Source organism: Numida meleagris, chromosome Z, assembly GCF_002078875.1.
Source record: "Numida meleagris isolate 19003 breed g44 Domestic line chromosome Z, NumMel1.0, whole genome shotgun sequence".
Taxonomy (NCBI): domain Eukaryota; kingdom Metazoa; phylum Chordata; class Aves; order Galliformes; family Numididae; genus Numida; species Numida meleagris.
The window spans coordinates 20,441,792-20,466,002 of record NC_034438.1 but is presented as its reverse complement, the minus strand read 5'-3'; the positions used below and the strand labels follow the sequence as shown (position 1 = coordinate 20,466,002).

The 24,211-nt window shown below is 38.3% G+C and overlaps 1 protein-coding gene across 3 annotated transcripts in view; it reads right to left on the bottom strand.

Moving 5' to 3' along the window:
* RNF180 (ring finger protein 180) overlaps positions 1-24,211 on the bottom strand; it is a 97,564-nt gene that overhangs the window by 61,243 nt on the left and 12,110 nt on the right. For all 3 annotated transcript variants that reach the window (XM_021381175.1, XM_021381176.1, XM_021381177.1), the window contains exons 3-4: positions 23,569-23,664; positions 17,486-18,436 (exon numbers count right to left, since the gene is read on the bottom strand). In XM_021381175.1, the coding sequence (XP_021236850.1) occupies positions 17,486-18,436; positions 23,569-23,664 (1,047 nt within the window). The remainder of the gene's footprint in view (positions 1-17,485; positions 18,437-23,568; positions 23,665-24,211) is intronic.

The following is a 24,211-nucleotide window of genomic DNA, read 5'->3' as shown; positions in this document are numbered from 1 at the left end:
CATCAATATAAAATGCCTGCATAAAGATGCCAAGCAAATAAAAGTATAGAAAAAAATACACATGAAGAAATTTAATTGCAAAAACATAAAACTAGTTCAAATCGCAAAATCAAAATATTACTTCTGATATATGACCAGTTCTAAAAAGCTCAAATGTTATTGTAGTTTATACATGTAATAAGTGCTTAGAAGCACTGCATTCTGGATGCACATATCTACCAAGACAGCTTACGTGCAGGTGAACAAATAACAGTAAGAAAAACCTAATTTTTTGCAGGAGGAATTTTGGTATGCGGGAAAGGTGAGAATGATGATACAGCTTCTTCTACACTGTTTAAGGTTTTGCATCTGAAATGTTATCCCACATGCTCAGCTCAGACTGTCAGCTATGCAATACCTACTTACAATTTAATACTGTAAAAATCACTTCACTTACACGATTGCATGCATATAGCCCTTTTCTATCAGTGCAGACACTTAGAGCTGACAGAGGAAACATCCAATACCTGACTGCATCCTCAGACTGCGGTGCACCACCTGGGCCTCAGACAAAGAGCCGTACTGCTCTGAGGGAAAGGAGCTCTCAGCAGACTGCACAGGACCAGGGCCACCAGGCTTCAGATTGAAGGATGACTCCTTGGCTCTTTTTCAGCAATTACAAATGTACCCACTACGTTTTAGTCCCTGACCTAGATCTACTCAAAGTAGCACAAGGTGGCTAAAAGGTCATAGAATTATACAAAATAGGACCAGAACACTCTCTGAATTGCCAAGCCTATTATTCTAAAATAATGAGTAATAAGATGGAAGCTCCTATTTCATAGCCTTTGATCCAAAACTACGTTCCAACATTCTAAAATAAGTTTTAAAGTATATTGGAAGGCAAAAGCAAAATCAACAACCTGGCAAACTAAGAGGAAGGAAATCACTAACAGATAAGACTGAGAAGGAAACTATGAATAGCATTCATGCATTCAACCTATGTGAAAAAAACTTTCCTGGCACCAAATCTAGAGATTAAGTTCACTCCTCAGAGTACACACACAATATGTCAACGAAACATCTGAGAAATCAATGCCAAATAATTCTGCCTACCTCATTTCTAGCAGTGGCAAATTTCCAATACTTGGCGGCCTCCTAAATGCCTGAGAATTACACAAAGAAAAAGTGGTATAAAAGATAAATTGTTTAGACTGTTTGTTTTCCTACCTTTGTCAAGAATGGTAATTTGAAAAGTTAGGTTAGAAGGACCTCAGACATTGGCTTTGATAGAAGGCTGATTCAGAATGTAAGATGACAATGTTCTTATTTTTCAGTAAACGAATACTTAATTCCCTGTGATAACAAGAAAAGCATCTAACACATAACCTGGCAGTCTGAACGACACGTTTTTCTTGCTTTGCATTTCAGAAGGACAATCTTGTAGAAGACTAAAAAGCACATACACTAACTTGACACAGAAACAAATTATTTATTTTTCTCCTTACAAAAGATTACTTGCACACTTTTAGAGTGGGGCTCTTCAGCCTGGAGAAGAGAAGGCTCTGAGGGGAATTTATAGTGGCCTTTCAGTACCTGAAGGAGGCCTATAGAAAAGCTCAGGAGGGACGTTTTGTGAAGGGCAGGTAGTGACAGGATGAGGGGAAATGGTTTTAAACTGGAAGAAGGTAGATTTAGACTGGATATTAGGAAGAAATTCTTCACTGTGAGGGTGGTGAGACACTGGAACAAGTTGCCCAGTGAGGTTGTGGATGCCCCCTCCCTGGAGTTGTTCAAGGCCAGGCTCGATGGGTCTTTGAGCAACCTGGTCCAGAGGGAGGTGCCCCTGCCTATAGCAGGGGGGTTGGAACCGTATGATCTTAAAGATCCTTTCCAACCCAAACCATTCTATGATTCTATAAAATGCCATAATTTTGGATGTTACTTGTATCGAATCAGATTTGACACTGAGATCCTGAACGTTTTAATGGAAAAAACCCTCAACCATTGATTTCACAAAATGTGTAGCTGAACAGACTGTAATTGTCAGAAGGACAATCTAATATAATTGCCTGTAAAAGAGCTGCAATTCTCTTGAGAATCCAAAGGCTAACAAGATTCTTGAATTAATTATAACCTAACATTTCAGTTGAAATTTCAATAATTTTTTTAAGGCATTAAGATATTTTGTTCAAAAATCCAGGAGAAGTCTTCAGAGAACACAACAGTTTCTTCTACTGTACCAAGTTCGAGCATGACCTGTTTTGACCTCAGTTTTCAGTACAGCAAGAGAAATGCACTTTACCAATAGAAACTGCTTTTCTAGAAAGCTGCTGTAAAATATGAATCTGTTTTACACACCTTGAAAAGAGGTTCATTATTTTTCAATCAGTTAACGCTTCAAATTAATCTACTAATCCCAAATCAATCTACAGTTAGCCAGGACATAATTGATCTCGTACAATCAGAACTCTATCACCTAAACTTAACTTCCTCATTTAGCTTCTTAACTACTTCCAATTTTTAGTTTCAGACTGCACTCCATCTTTGAGCATACTAATTTTTGCAGACTCAAATATTCATTATTATATTTAAAAAGAGGATTGAAGCCTACATCATTTTTTATAAAAAAAATCAATTAAGAACTATTTTATCTGCCAAATGAAACTCAATTAACAATTTAGACTGCTCCATAATACCACAGTCAATACATTAGCTTTTAACTCAGCTTAGAAAAATACTTCATAAGACTATGATCTCTGACATTGGAGATGATCTGTGGTTTGTAGCAGGCATATACACACATACACATATATTTACATGAGAAGTAAATTATTGATATTAGGAAAGATGATCATGTAAGAAAACAAGAATTCCCCAAATGCCATATAAAGGAAATACACAATTCCTCTATTAAACTTAACTTTCTGTAATATTGGAAATACCTAGTGAAAAGTCATTTGCCACTATTTGCTGCCATTCTCATGTGACTAATCTTGCATTATGCACTGGCAGCTATCTGCTTCTGGAATGTCTATTTGGGTCATCCAGAGGGACCTGGACAGGCTTGAGAGGTGGCCCATGCCAACTTCATGAAGTTCAACAAGACCAAATGTAAGGTTCTGCATCTGGGTTGGGGCAATCCCAAGCGCAGATATAGGCTCGGTGGAGAATGGCTTGAGAGCAGCCCTGAGGAGAAGGACTTGGGTGTGCTGGTTGATGAAAGAATCAACATGAGCCAGCAATGTGCGCCCAGAAGGCCAAGCGTATCCTGGGTTGCATCAAGAGAAAAGTGGCCAGCAGGTCAAAGGAAGTGATTCTGCTCCTCTACTCTGCTCTCGTGAGACCCCACCTGGAACACTGTGTCCAGTTCTGGGGCCCCCAACACAAGAATGATATGGAGCTGTTGGAGTGGGTCCAGAGGAGGGCCACAAAGATGATCAGAGGGCTGGAGCACCTCCCCTATGAGGACAGGCTGGGAATGCTGGGGCTCTTCAGCCTGGAGAAGAGAAGGCTCTGAGGAGACCTTATAGCGACCTTCCAGTACCTGAAGGGGGCCTACAGGAAAAGCTCAGGAGGGACTTTTTATGAAGGCATGCAGCAACAGGACAAGGGGAAATTGTTTTAAACTGGAAGAAGGTAGATTTAGACTGTATGTTAGGTAGGAATTCTTTACTGTGAGGGTGGTGAGACACTGGAACAAGTTGCCCAATGAGGTTGTGGATGCCCCTCCCTGGAGCTGTTCAGGGCCAGGCTGGATGAGGCTTTGAGCAACCTGGTCTAGAGGGAGGTGACCCTGCCTATAGTGGGGGAGCTGGAATCAGATGATCTTAAAGGTCCTTTCCAACCCAAACCATTCTGTGACTCTATGATTCTATGATTAACTGTCATCATTGCAAAGACATCAGGTTCTTTACACAGTCACTTTTATTTAGCAGGTCTCATAGGACATAACCAGAATCACATCAAAGCTAATCTTAAGCTTTCAGGGCTGGTCAGATATATGAGCAGTCTAACTACTATAACATGGTGTCAAGAAATAAATTTAGCACATCAGAAACACTTCTGTGCAATGTTAGCTCAAATACTTCTGCATGATGATCCCAGAAACAGAAGTATATAGTGAGGACATCTGATTGACTGCCTGTATTCAGACTGATTCATAGAGAAGGACTTAGATATTTTCATCATCATGCTCTTTCCTGACAGTGCAAAACCATGGATTCAACTTGCATGTAACCCTAATTGCATTCACATTAAACATCCTATGATACAGGAAAGGACAGCAAAGGAACTGAGGAATATTTGCAGAATTCAGCTTGCTCCTGGACAGGCTTATGGGGTGCAGACTGGAGGGGCATGATCCAGAATGATTACAGAACCATTGAATTTTATGAGTTGGAAGGGACCTTTAAAGGCCACTGAGTCCAACTCCCCTCAATGAATACAAACACCCACACCTAGATCAGGTTGCTCAAAGCCTGGTCCATCCAGGGACGGGCATTCCAGCACATATCTGGGCAACCTGCTCCAGTGCCTCACTTCCCTTATTGTAAAAAACATTTTCCTTATATCCAATCTAAATCTCCCCTTTTTTAGATAGAAGCTTTCTCTTGTCCTATACCAACAGACTCTGCAAAAGGTCTGTCTTCTTTCTTATAGCCCCTCTTTAGATAATAAAAGGCTGCTATAAGGTTTCCCTGGATCCTTCTCCAGGCTGAACAGCCCCAGCTCCCTCACCATTGTAGGGGAGGCGTTTCATCTCTTGGATTATTTTGTGGCCCTCCTCTGGACGCGCTCCAACAGGTCCATGTCTCTCCTGTACTCAGGACTCCACATCTGGACACAGTAGTCCAGGTGAGGTTTCACCAGCACAGAGGGGCACGATCACCTCCCACAGCCACTGCTGTGCTCTGTGTTCTCAAAGAAAAACTTATACCTGAAAAAAACCTGATATGCTTATTTTTGCATCAAATTAAATTTAAATCTGAAAGCATGGAGCAACTGTGGCTGCCCTCAGCGTACCTAATTCCAAATCCTCGGTCTGACAGTGTTTTTAGCCTAAACATGGAATGTCTTATAGGGTCTATAAACCCTCCTAGTTGGCTGTTCTCTTCCACTGACTCATTTCTGAAAATATACTGCATGTCAATGATGGAAGGGTTATTGATTTAATCCACAATGAAAAGTATCTAGCAATTCTGAAGTTCTCCAAAACAAATAAATATGTTAGGATACTCTACCTGCTGATGTCTTAATTAAAAATGCAGCAAAACTCTTCTACAGAAAAGCTACACAACTAACAAATATTGTTTACAAATCCAATGATTCATATAGTATGAACTTCCAAATATTTTAAGGAAGTGGTATAGCAGGTTTTCTTGAGAGTTCTTTGTGGTTCTTAGGCTCTTAGCCTCCATAACTGTACATTTAATATGACTAGATACTTTACGTTGGTAAATTTCTACATTTAACTTCATTTCTGTCCTTCCAGAATACTCTGTCCTCTCTTCTGATTAGTTACTAGCAAATGTATGCTTACGTACTTCAAAAAGTAATGTATTTTTTGGGCTACAAATCATCTGTAATGACAGCTATTGTTTAGAAATAGGGCAGCCATTTCCAAAACATTCCTACTGAAAAAAAGTATGTGAAACAATTTTTATAAGCTTTGGAAGGAATGTCTAATGCAATATGAAGAAGCTAAGCTATGCCAAGTTCTCCTTATGGAAAGAATGAAACAAGCGTAAGAATTAGCCATAATGCGCTGGCAAACATTTTACTTTCAATTGTGTAATCATCGATATCCACATGTTTGGCATCATTATAATTCAGCATTATTGGTCGAGTAATATTTCATGACAACTATGCAGCTTTGAAATAAGGCTGCTGTATACTTTTTGCTAATCTATCAGTGCATGTACTTCTGTGGACCATTTTTTTCCTCAAATTTGTAATTTCTAAGAAAAAACAGCAGAAAAAACTCTTACTGCTTGACATAAGACACAGCATGCTACTGTGCAATATAATTGCTATTAATGAGACAATGCCATAGCTAAAACTATGCTATACTCCCAGGATGCGTTATCACTTTCTAGGCACATTTTTCTTAATTTCTTTTCTTTTCTTTTTTTTTTTTTTTTTTTTGAAATTCCTGTACAGCATTAGAGACTTCCTAGAAAAAACATTAACATGCTCCTGAATTAATTCCTCTAAAATATGGGAGAACAATGGTTCTGTTATCAAATGATAAAAAAAAAACTGTTGTAATTTCAGACTGTTTTATAAATACATGTAGCAAGTAGATAATTCTAACTATGTTTAAGATAGACAGTCTTATCCACTCAAACTTCATTTAGCACAAAAGGAAGGAGATAAGCACAGGAGTGAATACCTGTTTTACCTAGAAGCAACTGAGGACTGAATTAAATCTCAGGGTGCATCTTCAGATTATGATTATCCAGTGTTAACACCACTCAGGTGACTCAGGCACAAATACTCCTCCTAGAATGGTCCTACCCATTGCTCAGTGGAAATTAAATGTACCCCAAAGAATTATGTATGTTAGTTTCTTAGGAAATACTGAAATCATTAGGCACATAGTTTGAGCTAGATTCCAGCTATTTGTTTCTGTGCCTATTTTTTCACACAGGAACATGCTTTCCTTGTGAAAAGACAGTTAGGGGGCCAGGCAACTTAAAGCTTAAGAAGTGGTCTGTAAAATGATTGCTGTCGTTACTTTTGATTCCAGAAGCACAGCACACAGCTGGACTGGGTTCTCAGATTTGCTTATTCACAATTAATGGAGTACATATTTGTATTAATATCTCTCACAAACTCCCCCACATGTTTGGTACTGTGTAGTCACTGAAACTGACCTTAAATAAGAATTCACTGTATACCTTCCAAGGCACTCACCCTCCCATTCCCAGAATACTTCAAGATTCTCTTGTCACATAGGATAATGTTTACTTCCAGCATTCTTAGTTTTTGAACAATATTTCAGTTTCTGCTATTTAAAAAGTAATCTCTCTCTCTCTAAAAATCTCACTAATTTTTACAACAGTATAAAAATACTGTATAGAATCAAAACGTGAATTCTCTGACTGTATTCAAATTCCCACTGACCACGCTGCACAGCAATCTATCCCCAGACACGCTAGGTTAGACTAATTCATGATTTAAGCATATATTATTAAACACATTAAGCATGTAAGGCTACTAAAGCTCCAAGGCAGATTGCAAAATCTATCTTAAAAATTTATGAAAATAAAGATGGTTCAGTTCTTCATATTACAGAGTCAGAGCACAAATATATTCGAAGTATGTAATACCTCCCAACTTAATTTCATTCACAGAGCATCAGTTCTGGATAATGTCTCATATATTTCCTACTAAGAATAATTAAATAATTACGTTGCTATAGTCATCAGAAGGAACACCTATCAACTGAAGATGATTTGCTGACAGGAAACAGTATGACTGCAACCACCAGAATTATTAGTGACATGTTTTCTAGGAGGATTGTAATGAATAGCTATCAAAAACACTAAGGCCATATTTCCATGTTATAGCTCAGCTGACCTAATGGTAACCATTTCTTTACATCCAGCCACACAGTTCCACCTGGCCGCTGGCCAAAGCAATCCACTGAATGCAGCAAGATACTGCAGAAAGATTAATACAGAACCATTCAACTTTTGCTCGGTTTTCCTCTCTGAATCAGGACACCGTGGAATCAGATGAGACCACAGAAGTAGACAGTTGTGTCCAGAATCATACGTGCGTTCCTTCTCACTCACTATAACATACAACCGCTAAGTTGGATAATCACACTAGCATTTAAACTAAAAAGATAATCAGATACCGGAGTATTTTGGCACTGGAATGTGGTTTTATTTTTACGTTTTGAACACAGAACTGACATTCATGAAACTATACTGCAATAGTATATCACTGACCTGGTGATTCTTATACTTTCCTTGCTGCTCATGCTTGGGAAAAGCAAAACAGAATTCCTGAAAAATTTGGGTTCAGACATCAATGCACGATGCCAGTCCAGCAGTTCTGACCGGACAGTGTTTTTAAATAGACTTAATAAAGTCACTAATAGGAACCCTGCAAAAAGTCACAAGACTCAGGACTGTAAAAGTGTTATAGCTATTGTACAAAAAAAATCTGCTCAGTTTATAGACTTGTCAAAGAGGCAATCTGTAAAGGACCGGGTATCCTGAACTAGGGAGTTTCCAGAATGTCCTGTATTAGCTGCATCTTGCATCAGGCTCTATATCAGGAAAGGTGAACTACTGGCACTGATAAGAAGTTTGATCATCAGCACAAATTTTTGTTGAAACAATATTTCACCAAATCATCATGTTTCTCTGAATAAGTCAGGCACTTCACAATTGTTTTAAAAAATTAAGGAGTATTGCGTAATACCAAAGTAGAGGTATTCCCTTAAAGAATCTGGTAAGATTTATAGAAACTACCAATGTTTCTGGATATGCCATTAAAATAGCTGCAACTTTCTTTTTAACTATTATGTACTGACTCACCTCTTTCTAAAAAGGAGAAATACAGAGCCAAGTGAATAAAAGATATTCTGTGTTTTAGGTGTTCCATTCCCTTCTCTCCCTCTCTTCAAATTCTTTGCCTCTTTCTTTCAACAGCGGGAGTTGACAGCCACCATTTTTTTCTATTTTCTACTTAGATTTTGCTTGTGTGTGTCTATTGAAGTACCTTCTAGTAATTCTGCTTCATTCATTTTCTTGTTCTACCTCCACATCTATGTGTAAGAAATCATAGCCTGCAGTGAGTGCGCTCAGCCTAACCCTTCTCCTCTTTCTGCTCCACAGGCCAGTTTCAAAATAAAGCACAACAGAAGTAGAGAAGATGTGTATTTGGATTTCAGCTCCACCATCTTTTGTTCTGCTTTTTTAACCTCCAGTTATGGTTCTGTCTAACAAAGCATGACCATGACAAGACTGCTGAACACAAAATGAACTGTATTTCCTCTGCTGTCTTAGTCTAAACAGTCTCAGTCATGCATTCAAGATTCACAGTTCGTCAGTGAACTTTTAACTAGCTCAGTTTGCTCCAGGTCTCCTTCCATGGTCCCTTACAAATTAGCACCTGGGGCACACAATGTCAAAACTGCAGAATGTCACATGCAATCTATGTATTAGCCACAGCTTACTGGCTGTAGGGTAATGCTGTAGAGATCTCTGTTAGTCATTACGATTATTTAGCGCACATTCTGTACACCTTTCATATGTCTAGGAAAATACTAACAAAAATTTCATACAGTATCCATTCTCAAGTATAACAGAATCACAGAATCACAGGGGTTGGAAGAGACCTCTGGAGATCATCAAGTCCAACCCCCTGCTAATGGAGTTCCCTACAGTAGGCTGCACAGGAAAGTATCCCGATGGATCTTGAATATCTCCAGAGAAGGAGAGTCCACATCCTCTCTGGGCAGCCTGTTCCAGTGCTCTGTCACTCTGGCAGTAAAGAAGTTCTTCCTTGTGTTAGAATAGAACTTCCTGCATTCCAGTTTCTGCCTGTTGTCCCTTGTTCTACTGTTGCTCACCACCATAAAGAGTCCACCCCAATAACTTGACTCCCACACTTTAGATGATGTGGTTCCCTCTCAGCCTTCTCTTCTTGGTGCTGTGCCAACTGTCTTGGGGGGACCTGTGCCTGACCACACTGTGGTGCAGAACCTTTTCCTGATACCCAGCCTGACCCTTCCAGGATGAAGCTCCATGCCATTCCCTCAGGCCCTGTTGCTGTTACCAGAGAGCAGAGCTCAGTGCTTCCCCTCTACTCCCTGTGAGGAGCTGCAGCCACCATGAGGCCTCCCCTCAACTTCTCTGCTCTGGGCTGAGCACACCCAGGGACTGAGACAAGAAGTGGAGAACAACTGGGAAACTATCTCAGGAGCCTGGCTGAGCAACCACCTGCTACATTAGTTCTCCATTAAAAAGTGCAACTACATGTAATGCATAGTGGATCAAGTGTGATAGTACCATTACTCCCTGTCATATTCTGTCCTGCACTGTGGTGGGTCTCATATTGCACTTTCCAGTATCTATCTCTAAAATTTGCTGCTGCTCATGTATTTGTATAAAAATAGTTTCATTCAATATGAAACTAAAGGGAAATGGGATATCTTTAGAACAAAAGAAATCTGAAAGATAGTTATCAACACAGCAGTTAATACCATCCTAAATACAGATATATATATTCCCTGGATTAACAGATTTCAGCCCAGAAAGATCCATCTAGCAGTCATTCTAATGTATTATTTATATTCTCATAAAACAGCCTACTGTTAGAAACCAGATTGGTCTGCTTTGCTGTGCAGCAGCAAGAAACAACAACATTCCGTGACAGCAACTACAAAAATCGTGTTCTGCTTTTCATTTTAGTAGTTCCCTGTACCAGAGGTCTGATCATCTAAGAGAAATCTGTTTCTGTTCCACGTTTCTTCCAATCCATAAAATCAGCATTCAGTTTGCTAGTTCACCAAAGTATCTTAATTTTTACTGTAACATAATTAGCATTCTCATTTTAGTCTGGATTATAGACCCACTTCAAGGGGACAACTATATGCAGTACAAGCTATGACATTATGCAACCAAGAGCAGCTACCAGGTCCATCTGTATTTAATCTTCTCTGCAACTTTTCATATAAGGTTGCCTCTTCCATAGTAAGTGAGATAGAACACTGAACCCATTTAACAGTGGGAAAAAAATGTGAATACTAAAAATGATCTACAAATGCCCATATGTAATGCCACATTTTCCTACTGTCTATTCTAGAATCCTACTTTTCCAGTGTTATCAATGCTCCAGAAACAGGTATATGAACCAAAGACAATCTGCCAACTCTACTGCTAATGGGAATGAACACAGTTAACAGCATTTGCTTCAATATGTTGCAGGATTAGGTCTCAGTGATCTTAATGGGTCTAAGAAGTTAAACACACTTGTTATGCTTCAGACTTAGGAACATAAGCAAATTAATCTGACTTAAGAACAGAAAGATGATCTTTTTTCCTACGTTAATACACAGCATTCTCCACATTAGAATACTTATTTTCTTATGTTTACATACCTTCCTAAACTTTTCCTAAAAATGAATGAGATAAAACCAGATTGTAAACTGCAGCTGAAACAAAGGGTAAAAAAATAGAGGAAAACCACAAAAACGGACACCCATTTTTTATAGTTTTCTAGATGCTCAGGTCTAATGTTTCTTTCCAAACTTTTTTTTTAAAACAACCTTTCTGATATTTCCAAAAGGGAAACATTCAGAATGCCTCAAAGTCATCTGGTTTGGCCAATTCTGGGAGCCCACTGAATGTACCACTCACACTGCGCATTTGCTTTCAGTATTTAAATTTTTCTTCCCTCACAGTGATGCCAGTCATGCTCTTCTTAATGAGTGCTTTTTGTTCTGTTCCTTATGAATTAAATACTCCTCTGTGATTTATTTTCTTTACCAATAAATTGATTTGTATGAAAAATAACACAACAAGAATAATGGTGGAGTAAATATGCAGTTCGGATTTTGTTTCTGACATAAAATGCATTTCAGAGTTGTACTGTGATTCTGGCATTCCTTTTCTTTAGACATACTAATTTTAATCTGCACTTTGGAAGGTGGCAGATTCTAAATTAGATCTACTTGGATCTACTTCTAATCTTATTTTTTTAAAAAGTCAATGGAATTTTTTTTTCTAATTTTTTTTTTTTCATTTTCTATACAGCCAAACAAAGAAACAGAAATTTTACATTTACAGGAAAGGCAAAATTAGAGAATCATCTTTCCTCACCAGCTGCTTCTTTGCACTCTCTCTTAACTAAGATCAGATTTTAGTTCAAAAACTGCTAGCTAATTATTTGGCATTTGCTTCAGAATAAGTATTAGCTTTTTATTAGTATTAGTTGAATTGTAAAGAAACCGATTCTTTTCACATAGCAAAATTTTCTGCTATATTGAGACATGGTGAGTGCAGAGGAAGAAAACAACAACAAAAATAAAAACCAGCATGCTTGATATCATAAAATTGAAGGGCGGTTGTGAATGAGAAAAAACCAGATATCTTGAACACTACAAAGCATGAATGATTAGTTCTTCAAACAGAACAAAACAATGCTCCTAGATGTTTGGAATTTCTTTTTTCCTGGAAAAAAATTCTACTTGCATTCACAGAACCAAGATCTGCCCTCTTTTTAAATCTACAAGCAAGCCTCCAGATCTCCAATTTGCATTTATATGCATTCAGAGAGTTTGATAACATGAAAACCAAATAGAAATTTAAAAGTGACACGAATACAGAGTCAGTGAATCATTAACAGACAGTTTGTAGATGTGAAGGATTACGGGACTGGGACACAAAATTGTGTAACAGTTCATTCTTTTCTAAGATAAATACCAATCTTAGACTCTCCCCTTACTGTGTATTCAATGTCCTTCTGTTAATCTGCAGTAAATTCCATAAATACAAAAGTACTTCTGTATTCTTACTCGTATCGTTGAACTTTCATTTTTGTGTGCCATGAGCCATCTTACATAACTGTGCAATTTAGTCTGCTTTTCACACTGTGCACAGCACTGTAACTTACTTCTATTACGGGATCACTGTTCTTCTTATTCAAGGGACAGCAGGACAACATATCTAAGTTATTATCTAAGCTGTGAGCTTATAAAAAAACCAACATAATATAAACTTAATAGCGTATGCAAGAAGAAAGTATACAGTATTTCCGTAGTTCTCAGCTGCTCATCAATATTTTATAGAAGTAGTAATAACCGTGAAACATTAGCAGTGATGTATGCTATCTAAAAGACACTGATTTTGACAGTCAACAATAAAATACAGAGCAGTGGAAGATTGTGGTGTGTAAGACGGAGTCCTGAAATTGCCAAGCAGTGCTGCAGTTGATAGGACAGGAAGAAGGGATGTCATCCAAAGGGAAGTGGACAAGCTTGAAAAGTGAGCCCATGTGAACCTAATGAGGTGGTTCAATAAGGTAAAGTGGAGGGTGTTGCACGTCAGTCAAGACAATCCCAAATATGTGTACAGACTGGGAGAAAAACTCATTGAGAGCAGTCCTGTGGAGAATGACATGGTGGCCCTAGTGGATGAAAAGCTGGATGTGAGGCAGCAGTGTCTGCTTGCAGTCCAGAAAACCAACTGTATCCTGGGCTTCATCAACAGAGGGGTGGCCAGCAGGGAGAGGGAGGTGATTGTCCCACTCTGCTTTGCCCTTGTGAGACTCCATCTGAAGTACTGCATCCAGGCTTGGGGCACCCAGCTTGAGGCAGATGTGGAGCTGCTGGAATGGGTCCAGAAGAGGACAATGAAGATGATCAGAGGGCTGGAGCACCTCTCCTGTGAAGAAAGACTAAGGGAGCTGGACTTGTTCAGCCTGGAGAAGCCTCCAGGGAGATCTCACTGCAGCCTTCCAGTAATTGAAGGGAGCTTATAAACAAGATAGAAACTGACTTTTTATATGGTCAGATAGGACAAGGGGGAATGGCTTTAAACTAAGAGAGGAGAGATGCAAGTTAGAAATTAGGAGGAATTTTTTTACTCAGAGGCCCTGACGCTGGAACAGGTTGGCCAGAGAAGCTGTGGATGTCCCATCCCTGGAGGCATTTGCCAGGTTGGATAGGGCCCTGGGCAGCCTGATCTGACAGGTGGCAATCCTGCAAACTGCTGAGGGTTGGAAGTAGATGATTGTTAAAGCCCCGTCCAACCCCAGCCATTCTATGTTCCCATGGTTCTGTGATTATATGAAGAGGTTGGGTCACAAAAGACCCTAAAAAACTGCAATCACAAATAAAGGTGAGAGAAGACTACAGATAAAAGTAATTAAAGTCTAAAGTGCTGGGATTTAATGACATGCAAAAGGACCTCCCTATGCATCTCAAAAACTTGTAGCTTTTGCATACCGTCTCCCTAAGACGCAACTTCCTCTGAAAGTACAATTGCAATTTAAGAAAGGTAAGTCGTGCATTTGGGCATAAATCCATCATTGCTAATATCTCTTCACTGCTCTAGTTTATAATCTGTGACAGAATTAATCTCTTAATTACAAAGGTATCACATAATAGTCACAGTAAAATCAAAAGAAAAGATACACAAGTTTTGGCTCAGCTGCTCCTCAACAGTCTCATAAAATGTAGTCACTAAATAAAGATACTGCCTTATGTTTGCAACCACATAGCTCTGTAATGCAGTATTGCCACTGCTAGCAACAGGCATCAGCTTTGTTCACAACCTGCAAGTCCTGAACTGAAGCTATGCCAGGCTTGTTCTGCCTGAACTTTTCCTGCCTGTGACTTTATTTTACTTGGTTTAGCCTTAAGAATAATTTATCTAACTGATCAGATATCTTTGTCTATTATGTTTTATTTTTGTTATTATTGTATGGGACAACCACGAATAGCTGTAACAAGGAGTTAATTCACATAAAATAATGTAGCTGTGTAAAGAAATACAGATCTACTAAGGAAACAGAGAACTTCAGAAGTAGAGACAGAGAAGGCTCTCAGAATACTCAGTAACATGTTTTTTCAGATGGATAAGGATGATTTCCAAAAGGATACTGCAGTTCTGAAGCTAGCTCAGTAGTCTTCCCTTATGTAAAATTATTGTGAACAGAAATAAAATATAACTGGAGGAGCAGCAAATGATGTCTCTGTCTGAGATGTTTCAGAATACTAGTATGAGCTTCAGACCCTAGCAAAAAATGCAAATATAACAAGGTGTACATAAACGAAGAGTTCGTAACAGCAATCTTCTTAGCTATAGTAACAATTCCAAGAAAAAATATTGACACTGGCAATTCCTAGACTTAAATATTTTATACCTTCACAATACATCGCGGAGCTAGAAATCCCTCCTGAACACAAAGATGCCTGCATGTGTGTGCACAAAATGCTTGTACACCCTGCAGGCTTTAAGAGCTCACCCCTGTAGAACAGTCAAAGGAAGCTTGGGTCCCTCTGCTGTTAGCAAAGCAGCTCAGTCCTGCATGTACTCTCACTGCAGACCTCAGAGCACAAGTGAATGTCAGATGCTCCCAGAATTGTTCCTGTTTACAGTTCGAGGTTTATATACTTCACCTTTATAGTAGTGCGCATTCTGTCACAACACAACGTTTATGGACATATTCTGGCCTACTGAAAGACAGGAAAACAACCTGTCACGTAAAGTTACCATGCTATGAAATAATAGTAGAGAACTGCATGATGCATTTGCAAAGCAAGTTCAAAGTCTGAAGAGGTCTGTTCTCTCAAACTGCTCTTCAAAAAGGCTAATTAAAGATAAAAACGAGACATATAGTACATATAGTGAAGAGCGCTTAGAAGAGAGTCACCCCACATAAGGATTTTGTGGCACTGAAGCGTCTCTGAGAAGAGCACTTAAATAAAACGCTCCTCAGTGTCATTTATCAAAACTCTCTCATTCTATCCAGTCAGAGGTTTATGATGTTTTTTTTGTGAGGTTTTACAATCTGATTGCTTAAACACAGGTGATAAGTATGCTGAAAATCATGGTTATAGAGTCCCACAGCTCTGCTTCCTATTCTAAGCAGCAGTGTAATAATATGAACATAGTTACCAAGAGGAATGTCTGAAAGCCAAAGAGAAATGAAGGCTAACTTGGAAGAGAGGGGAGGATACCTAAACAACAACAGCAGCAAGGAGCACAGTCTAACATGGAAAAGATTTAAAGTTTATCTTTATATCCACAAATTATTTACCACAAATGAGGAAAATTTGTACAGTGCTTTACTCTTAAAAATAACATCTAACAAAGATGAAGGTGGCTGCAGAGACTGCAGATGACATGACTGTGCAAATGCTCATATGTGCCGTGCTTTTGCATTGTCATTTCATTCAACAGAAATAAGAAGACCTTGATCTTTTAAATCCATTTAAGGGTTTCTGACATTGTAGTAATTCTTAAACTTATTAGAAAATAAGTATTTAGTATTAAGACATACAATCTTGGAAAGGTTCTTCACTCTCAGTATCAGTGTGGCATTTTACAAAATCAGAACATGTTTTTTCCAAATTTGGCTGAATGAATTTAAAACATTCTTTAAACAAAACAAAAAAAAATCCCAAAGATAAAAGAATACATGCACAGACCAAAAAAATCTTATGATATGTCCCTTCATATTCTCAAGATGATTCTTAAATTTAGTTAAGAGAGTCACCCTCCAGGTAACTATCTCTCAATCCTGAATTCACTGTTCTGCTTTGATTCTGTACTTACTCTAAAGGTTCTACTGACAGTGTGTAGGAAAGAACCTGAAGTCACTCAGTGCCTGTGTAGAGTAGCACTGTAGCAGAGCATTAGGAGGGAAAATAATTTATGTACAAAGAACTGATTAAAGATTCATACAGAAACCACTGATCCTATATAACCTATTTATTACATGCAAATCAACAAAAACAATTTAATACCTAACCGAAGCATAGTTTGTTAAAATAAGCTTGGCATTTCTCAGTAGGGCGTAAGTATTAAATTCAACTTGACTGCTATCAAATATAAAACAATCACATAAAAATATGTACATGTGAAATATGTCACTGTTATGGCATATTTTAAGACTACCACAACATACCGACCTGAAATGGAACAATTTCTTCAGTAGATACTACTTCTTTAATGCGAGTTAGTACGTTTGCTCTCTATGGCCACAGAGTCTTTAACTCCAGGAATTTTATAAGGAGAAATTTTATTTTAAAGGCACACATAATACTAGCCTTTCTATTTAATCAATAAAACAATAACTGTATTATTCATTTTAATATATATTCCCTGTCTCCACCTCCTCTAGAAAAAAACTGCCAGCTATAGTCTTTAATTTTGGTCTTCTTTAGATAGTCTGAAGAGGGAAACCATAGCTGTACATTAGATAAAAAATATGCAGCTTCTTTTTAGATTTGTAGATAAGACATTTAGCTACTAAGACTTATATCTTAAAAAGCAACACTCAATTCTTTACCCAAAGAAAGAAATATTTATGTTACAATAAATAATAAAAGCAGACATCTTTAAAAATAAATTTTGCTGCAACCATAACCTAAAATGACAATATATAGTAGTTAGGAAATTCAGAAATACTACTGTTTCTCATTTAAAAGATTTGAATGTTTAGGCTGCCTTCAATCACACTGATTAAATTTTACTGTATTTCATCCCACTTCAGATTTGCTGTTACATCACAAAATAGTAAGAAAGCCAACAGAAATGAGTTTTATATATATCTCCACTACAATCTGATTTTGAAAACAGATTGGACTGAATTAGACAAATTACATGCAGAAAGAGGTTGAAATGCCTGGTTTGCAGGATACCTAACCCTAGACAGTAGCACTATATTGAAACCATATTAAGAGACAGTATCAAAAGTAATGAATTATAAAAGCAAGCCAAACAAAAAAGTAGCACAGTTCAATTTAAACACCTACTTGCTTCTGTAGCCACTGTTCTCGCCGCCTTTGTTTTCTCCTTACGCTTTTCAACTTGTTTTTTTCCCTCTTACTCAAGTTTTGGTTACTTGTAGACTGCACAAGACTAACAGGTGCAATATATTGTTCCTCTTCTACAGCACTTGTAGATGAAGAAACGTTCATCAGAAAAGGCAACCCATCAGCAATGGTATTCCCAGAAGATTGTCCAGTAGCTTCAAGATCACATTCATCACTTTCTGTGTCTCTATGTACCAATGTGGTACAGGACAAAGCTCGAAACCTTCTTTGTGGTTTGCCAGCACTAGAACTATATTGGACCTGAAAAGCACTATTATTAGACTCTAATTGCAGGTCACTTGGTGTATAAAGAGATGGATTTTCATTTTGGCCATTTGACCATTTCATGTGGTAAACAGGTTCCATACTGGAAGTTTCAAATAACACAGGTGACAAAGCAAGTCTCTCTCTAGTACTTAAATCCAAACTGTGTGATCTTCTGTGAAAAGATTGTAGTGTGCATGTATCATTCAGACAGGAAGCAAAAAGATTTCCTTTTTGATATAATGCCTTTAAGGGAAATTTTTTACTTTCCATCACAAGTCTTGGAGATCTTGCTTCTAGACAAAGTGCTTCTGTAAATCTTTCAGTATCGCTGTTATTCTTTCTGGTGATGTATGAATGCTCTTGGGGGCTGATATCTGAAACTGCTGTTAGCACTTCATGGTGGCTACCCTTGCTAAAACCAGACTTAATTTCACAGAGAGGTAAGCATTCTCCTGCTGATTTTGCCAATCTAACAGAGCAAGTTGCTTGATAATCAGTCCGACTTTTGCAGAAATGTATATTTACTAGCTGTCCACAGGAGCACTTTGTGTTGCAAACAAAGTTAAAGCCCCCTAAACGGGCCTCACAAAATGGACAGTGCAGTTTTCCAGCAGTCCACTGTGCCTATTAACAAAAAACAAACCATCAATCAGCACATTCATTACAAATCCAAGACTAAGAAATCATTACTATATTTACTTTTCTCCTTCTCCTAAAGGGTTTAGCTTTTGTTTTTCAAACACAAGAAAATAAGACTCCAAAAAGAAAATACACCATAAAAAATGCTGCAGAGAAAACTGCTCACTGAAGTGATAATTAATTCTAAATGATAACTATTCCAAATGTAAGAATTCTAGTACTAACATACACTTCAAAATGTATGGGCTCTAAAATATTTTAATAACTTGTTCATAGGTAGAACAACACCAATGAGAACATCAGGTCCTTTTAAACAAGGGAATTAATTTAGCATGTTAATCTGGAACTGGCAAGCACAGTTTCTCAGCTGAGTTTTCTGAGTGCTGATACATTTATCGCATACCAAGTACAGTGGAAGGAGATTTCTCACATAGAAAGTATAGCTTTTTACTTTGCTTACCCACAAAAAGCTTGAAATGGTACTTACATTTTGGTTTATGTAGTATAAAAACATAATCTGTGTGCAGACACCATCCTAAATCCCTAATACTGTATAATTAGGGACACACTTATTTACATTATCAGCATTTTTATGAATCACATTTCAATCCTAATGTCACTCTTTGAAAAGAAAATGCATATCAAAGACCTACAATCTCCTTCATACTTGCACAACTATTAGTATTGTCACTAAATATACTCATCTGTTCAGTAGAAACTTTTTTGAGGATTAAAGTCATGTGAGTGTTTGCAGGATCACAGCCCAGTTAGAAACATTATTATCAACTCCAGTCGCATGTTACTTACTAGTGTGTTGAAAGTGAGATTACCAAGGAATACAGAAGCTGTCCAGCATTTCTAGCTAAAGCATTGCTTTCAGTTGCAAATATCTTTGCAAGGTAGTTTGGGAAAATGATTCCATGAGCAACACTTGTCTGAGTGAACGCTTTTGAAAGTTTCAGTAAAAGCACTTACGCAGTTTCAGCCAACTCACGGAAGAAAAGTTATTTTTCACATGTGATACTGGAAAAAGTTATGGAAACACTTCTCTGAGAAACTCACTTCTGTGTAGTGGGTTAAAAACTCAAAATTTCACAAAGTATCAAAGATATGCCTGATGAGAATTTGTTTAAATCTGGACATGTTATTAACTGAGAGAAAAATACATCTGTTTACATATGCCCAAACACTTACAAACCCCACAAAATTCATTAAACATGCAGTCTTAGTTTGTAAGGCTGACAAACTTGTCTCTGTGCCATTCCCTAAGAACAATTAAGCCGACTCAGAGATTTACGTTAAGACTCTCACACTCCATTTCTTGGATGCTGTGGACTAGGCACTAAATTCAGGAAAAAGCAGTTTTTAGTGCAGTAGTAACCTCAGTTTATAGACAGGGAGAAAGAAATGATCCACAAAGGTTAGGGAAGAAAGCTAAGAGCCTGGCAAAGTGGAATACCAGAGGTTCCCTGGAACAGCATGGAGTACTTCAGCCCTGCGCAGGTGACAGAGCACTGGCACAGACTGCCCAGAGAGGTTGTGGGGTCTCCTCCTTGGAGATCTCCAGTATCTGCCTGAATACAGACCTGGGCACACTGCTCTGGGTATCCCTGCTGGAGCAGGCGTTGGGCCAGATGGACTCAGAGGGGTCTGCCAGCCTCAACCACTCTGTGATTCAGGAAAAAATGGGAAAGCAAGAGATTGTAGGGAAGAAAAAGTACATTCCAATGTCTGATGTGCAGGGAGACTGAGAGATGAAGTGCAGTACAAGGGAGTCTGGGATTGATTTACCAAGAGCTTTGCAAGGGACTGAGGAACCACTGATTCACTTTAAGAAATAATAGCAGAGGCAGTGGCAGTAGGAAAATCAGCAAGATCTTAAGAAGAGCTGAGGGTACAATGATTTAAAAATGGCTTCCATAAAGACAGAAAACTGGGAAGGGTTATCCAAAGAAGCCAAACAAAGACTGATAGGGAAAACAGAATGCAAGTAAATAATGGTCACTAACAACACTAATCAGATATTTATAATTAGTGAAGATTTTCTATATATTAATGTGCGCACGAAACCCAATGAGACTGGTTAAGAACAGGGACAGATGGCAAAAAAGAACTGGCTGAGAAGCAGTGGGCTGTTACAGGCTGCAAATAGACTTTGTGCTTATGTAAAATGATTTAGCCTTTGCTTCAGGAGTCATAAAGGAGAAAATAACACATGATCACAACATTATTCAGAGCCCAGGAGGATCTGCGGATAAACCAAAACTGTTTTAAGATCCCATACATGTATCCATAAACCTGCAGCATCTTTCCAGACAGGTCAGAAGTGAATGAAGCAAGCATTCCCAGGGCATGAAAGGGAAAACAAAACACTGATACTGAAGACCTTTAGAGAGAATTGTGTTCTCTGCCTCAGCAAACAGAGACATTGCTTTTCTGCAATCTTGAAGAAATATGCTAAGCCTCTTCTGAGCAGTCACTGTCTACATATCTTTCATCTCTCAGGTCTCCATCTGAACCCTTGGGTTTTCATATGCAGGAAGATGGGCATTTACAACTAATATAACATTAATTCCAATTATACTGAAATAATTGAACATGCAAACTATGATAAAAATTGGGTCATTATCATCAGGCATTTAAGATTAGGTCAATCTGTAAAGCATGAAAATACATTATCACCCTGCTTCTTTTCTTCTTCCCAAAGATTAAAATTTTTGAAGCAGATGCACTATTCTGTCATGCACTATTTAGGTCCAAGTTTTCATTAATTTTCAGAAGAGGTTAATTAATGTTTAAGAATATAAAACACACAGCAAAGCAATGAAGGAGGATGAAACAAGTTTTCTTAATTTCTGAATGGTTAGTTTTACAGTCATCATTTTTTCTTTGCACTGTCATTTTCAGAGTAGATTTGGTTAGAGAAGAATTGTTACTTGAGATATAGATTAGAACAGAATAGAACATAACAGAAATATATATGCTTTTGCGTATGTAAGAAAACTTGGATACTGAAACCTAAGCAGAAAGAAATGCAAACAGAACATGCTTCTCAAAATCAAACATTGATTTGTTTGCAGGGCAAACAAAAACCACCGTTTTGGCTTACTTCTCCTAGTTCAGCAGAGAAGGACTTGGGCGTTCTGGTGGATATAAAGATTGACACAAGCCAGCAATGCGTTTCCAGCCCTGAAGGCCAACTGTATCACGGGCCACATCAACAGAAGAGAGGCCAGCAGGGAGAGGGAGGGGACTGTCCTCTTCTGCTCTGCCCTCCTGAGGCTCCACCTGCAGTACTGCCTCTAGGCCGTGGGACCCCAACACAAGACTTCTGTGGAACTGTTGAAGCAGATCCAGAAAAGAGCCATGAAGATGATCAGAGGGCTGGAGTGCCTCTCTTACAAAGAAAGGCTGAGGGAGCTGGGCTTATTCAGCCTGGAGAAGAGAAAGCTCTGGAGAGACCTCATTATGGCCATCCAGTACTTGAAGGGAACTTATAAGCAGGAGGAAGAGCAACATTTTGCAAGGTCTCATGGTGACAAGATCAGAGGGAATGGCTTTAAATTAAGGAGTAGAGATTTAAGCTAGATATTAGGTGAAAATTCTTTACTCAGAGGGTGGTATGGCACTCAAACAGGCTGCCCATAGAAGCTGTGGATGCCCCATCCCCGGAGGTGTTCAAGGCCAGGTTGGACGGTGCCCTGAGCAGCTTGATCTGGTGGCTGGGAACTGCTGATGGCAGGGGGTTGGAACTGGGTTAGCTTAGAGGTCCCTTCCAATCCATTCTGCCATTCTGTGATTCTACAAATAGCATTTAAGTTCTAGACTTAAAAAAAAAAAGAATATACTCAACAGAGACAATAATTTCAACAGTTGTGAAATACCTTATAATTTTCAATGGGCATATAAGACTCGAATGCATTGACACCAGCTTGTCATCAGACCTTGGAATTTGCAAGCAAGCAAGTACTTTCTAGTCATATAACAAAATATCACAGAATGTAAAAGAAAGAAATTATATCATATTCCAACAATAAGTCTCTAAAAAACCTTCAGTGTTACTATCCACATATGCTAGTACTAAAAGATACAATGATCAACACAAACCAAAAGCCAAGGACTAGATAATTCATATGTTTTTAATATATAGTCACCACTATTAGCTATGCATTTCCTCCAGCAATGAACAAGAGCCTGCATGCCATACTCATAACAATCTGCACCAGTGGAGGTGACCCATGGTCACCACTGCTGAAACACACCACCCACCACCTCACTATGTACACATCCACTGTTTGGTCACCTTCAATGTTGAGCAGGAGTCAGTGGATGTCAGTGGATGCATGCAGTGGAACTGTCAGGTTGTAAGTTGAACTGGTGATTGAGCACTTGATGAAGGAGTGTGGTTGACCCAGGGAGCACAAGCAAACTGTTTGCACCTGTGCTCCCCATGTGACCAGAAGGGGTGGACCCAGAGTGGAGTCACCCTGGGCTAATATAAGGGCCAGCCACTGAAAAGTGTGTGTTACTTGGATGTTGGCTGTTTCCTGTGAAGGAGTGCTGTATAGCCAGAGATTCTCTTTACTGGTTGGGTGAGTTCTACTCTTCTTTCTGTATGTGGCTATTAGCCTACCTATGAATACTTTGTCTGGTATTGCTAAGAACCTGTCAGAAGCAATTTTGCTTCTTCATGAGCAGAACAGTGCATTTTTTCCTCATGAAGGAATTCAGTTCCACACCTTTGCTTTGTATGCACTTCCACGCCAGATTTCATTTTGTCAGACTACCGCTCTGCTGCCATCTGTTGTTTAGCAACAAAATGTAATGGAATATTAGTGGGAAGGTTTAACCTCTACTGCCATACCACAAACACCTGACACTGTGGACATCATAAAGTAGGAGGTGTTACATTCAGAACAGCCCTTGTACATTTAAAAAAAAAATACATATAAGAGAGAAGTCCTCCGTAATAATATAGCTTACCAACAAAAATTCCCTCAGTTAAAAAGTCTCTGCAATATATATATAGACCTTTTCTGAAAAGTACCCTTGAAATTTCTTCCCTCCTTGTTTCATGCTTTGTTAAATCATAAAGATACAAGGGAAAATATACTTACTTTCTCAATGGCACGTTTAACCCACTCTGGAATAGCTTCTAAGCTCACGTGCCATATGTTGCAAGACTCCTGAGCAACAGCTGAATGCTGTGATATCTATTGAAAAAATAAATACTGTATTGTTGTTCAACGTTCATTTAGGCTTTTTTTGTTTGAACATAGTCAAATATCAGCCTCTCAAATTCAGTAAATATCTCTATTAACAAATGATAAAACTCAAAGACACTAGTACATTCTTTAAGCCAAAAACTAAGTAGATGCTGTCAAGAATATACTATTTCTGAATTAAGGACATTGGACAGACTCCACTGTGGAGATGGAGGTGTCTGGAGGTGTTTTTATTTTCTTTGCAAGAACAGAAAGTATGCAATAGCTGATCTTCCAAGTATATAAGGAAACTGATTTCACATGCTGGTACAATTTTCCATAAAGGCAGAAAAAACTTAAGTTATAGTTTATATGAAGACTGGTCAGTACTGGACAACTATTGCATGAATAGATTTATAATCACTTTTAAAATGCTTTTCAGAGAAATTATCTGAGAAACCAGGCATTTTATTAATTTTTTAGTTTTATGTGCAATAATGTGACATAAAGAAAAAGTAAATTTTAAAAAGTTGATAAGAGTAATAGAGCATTTCAA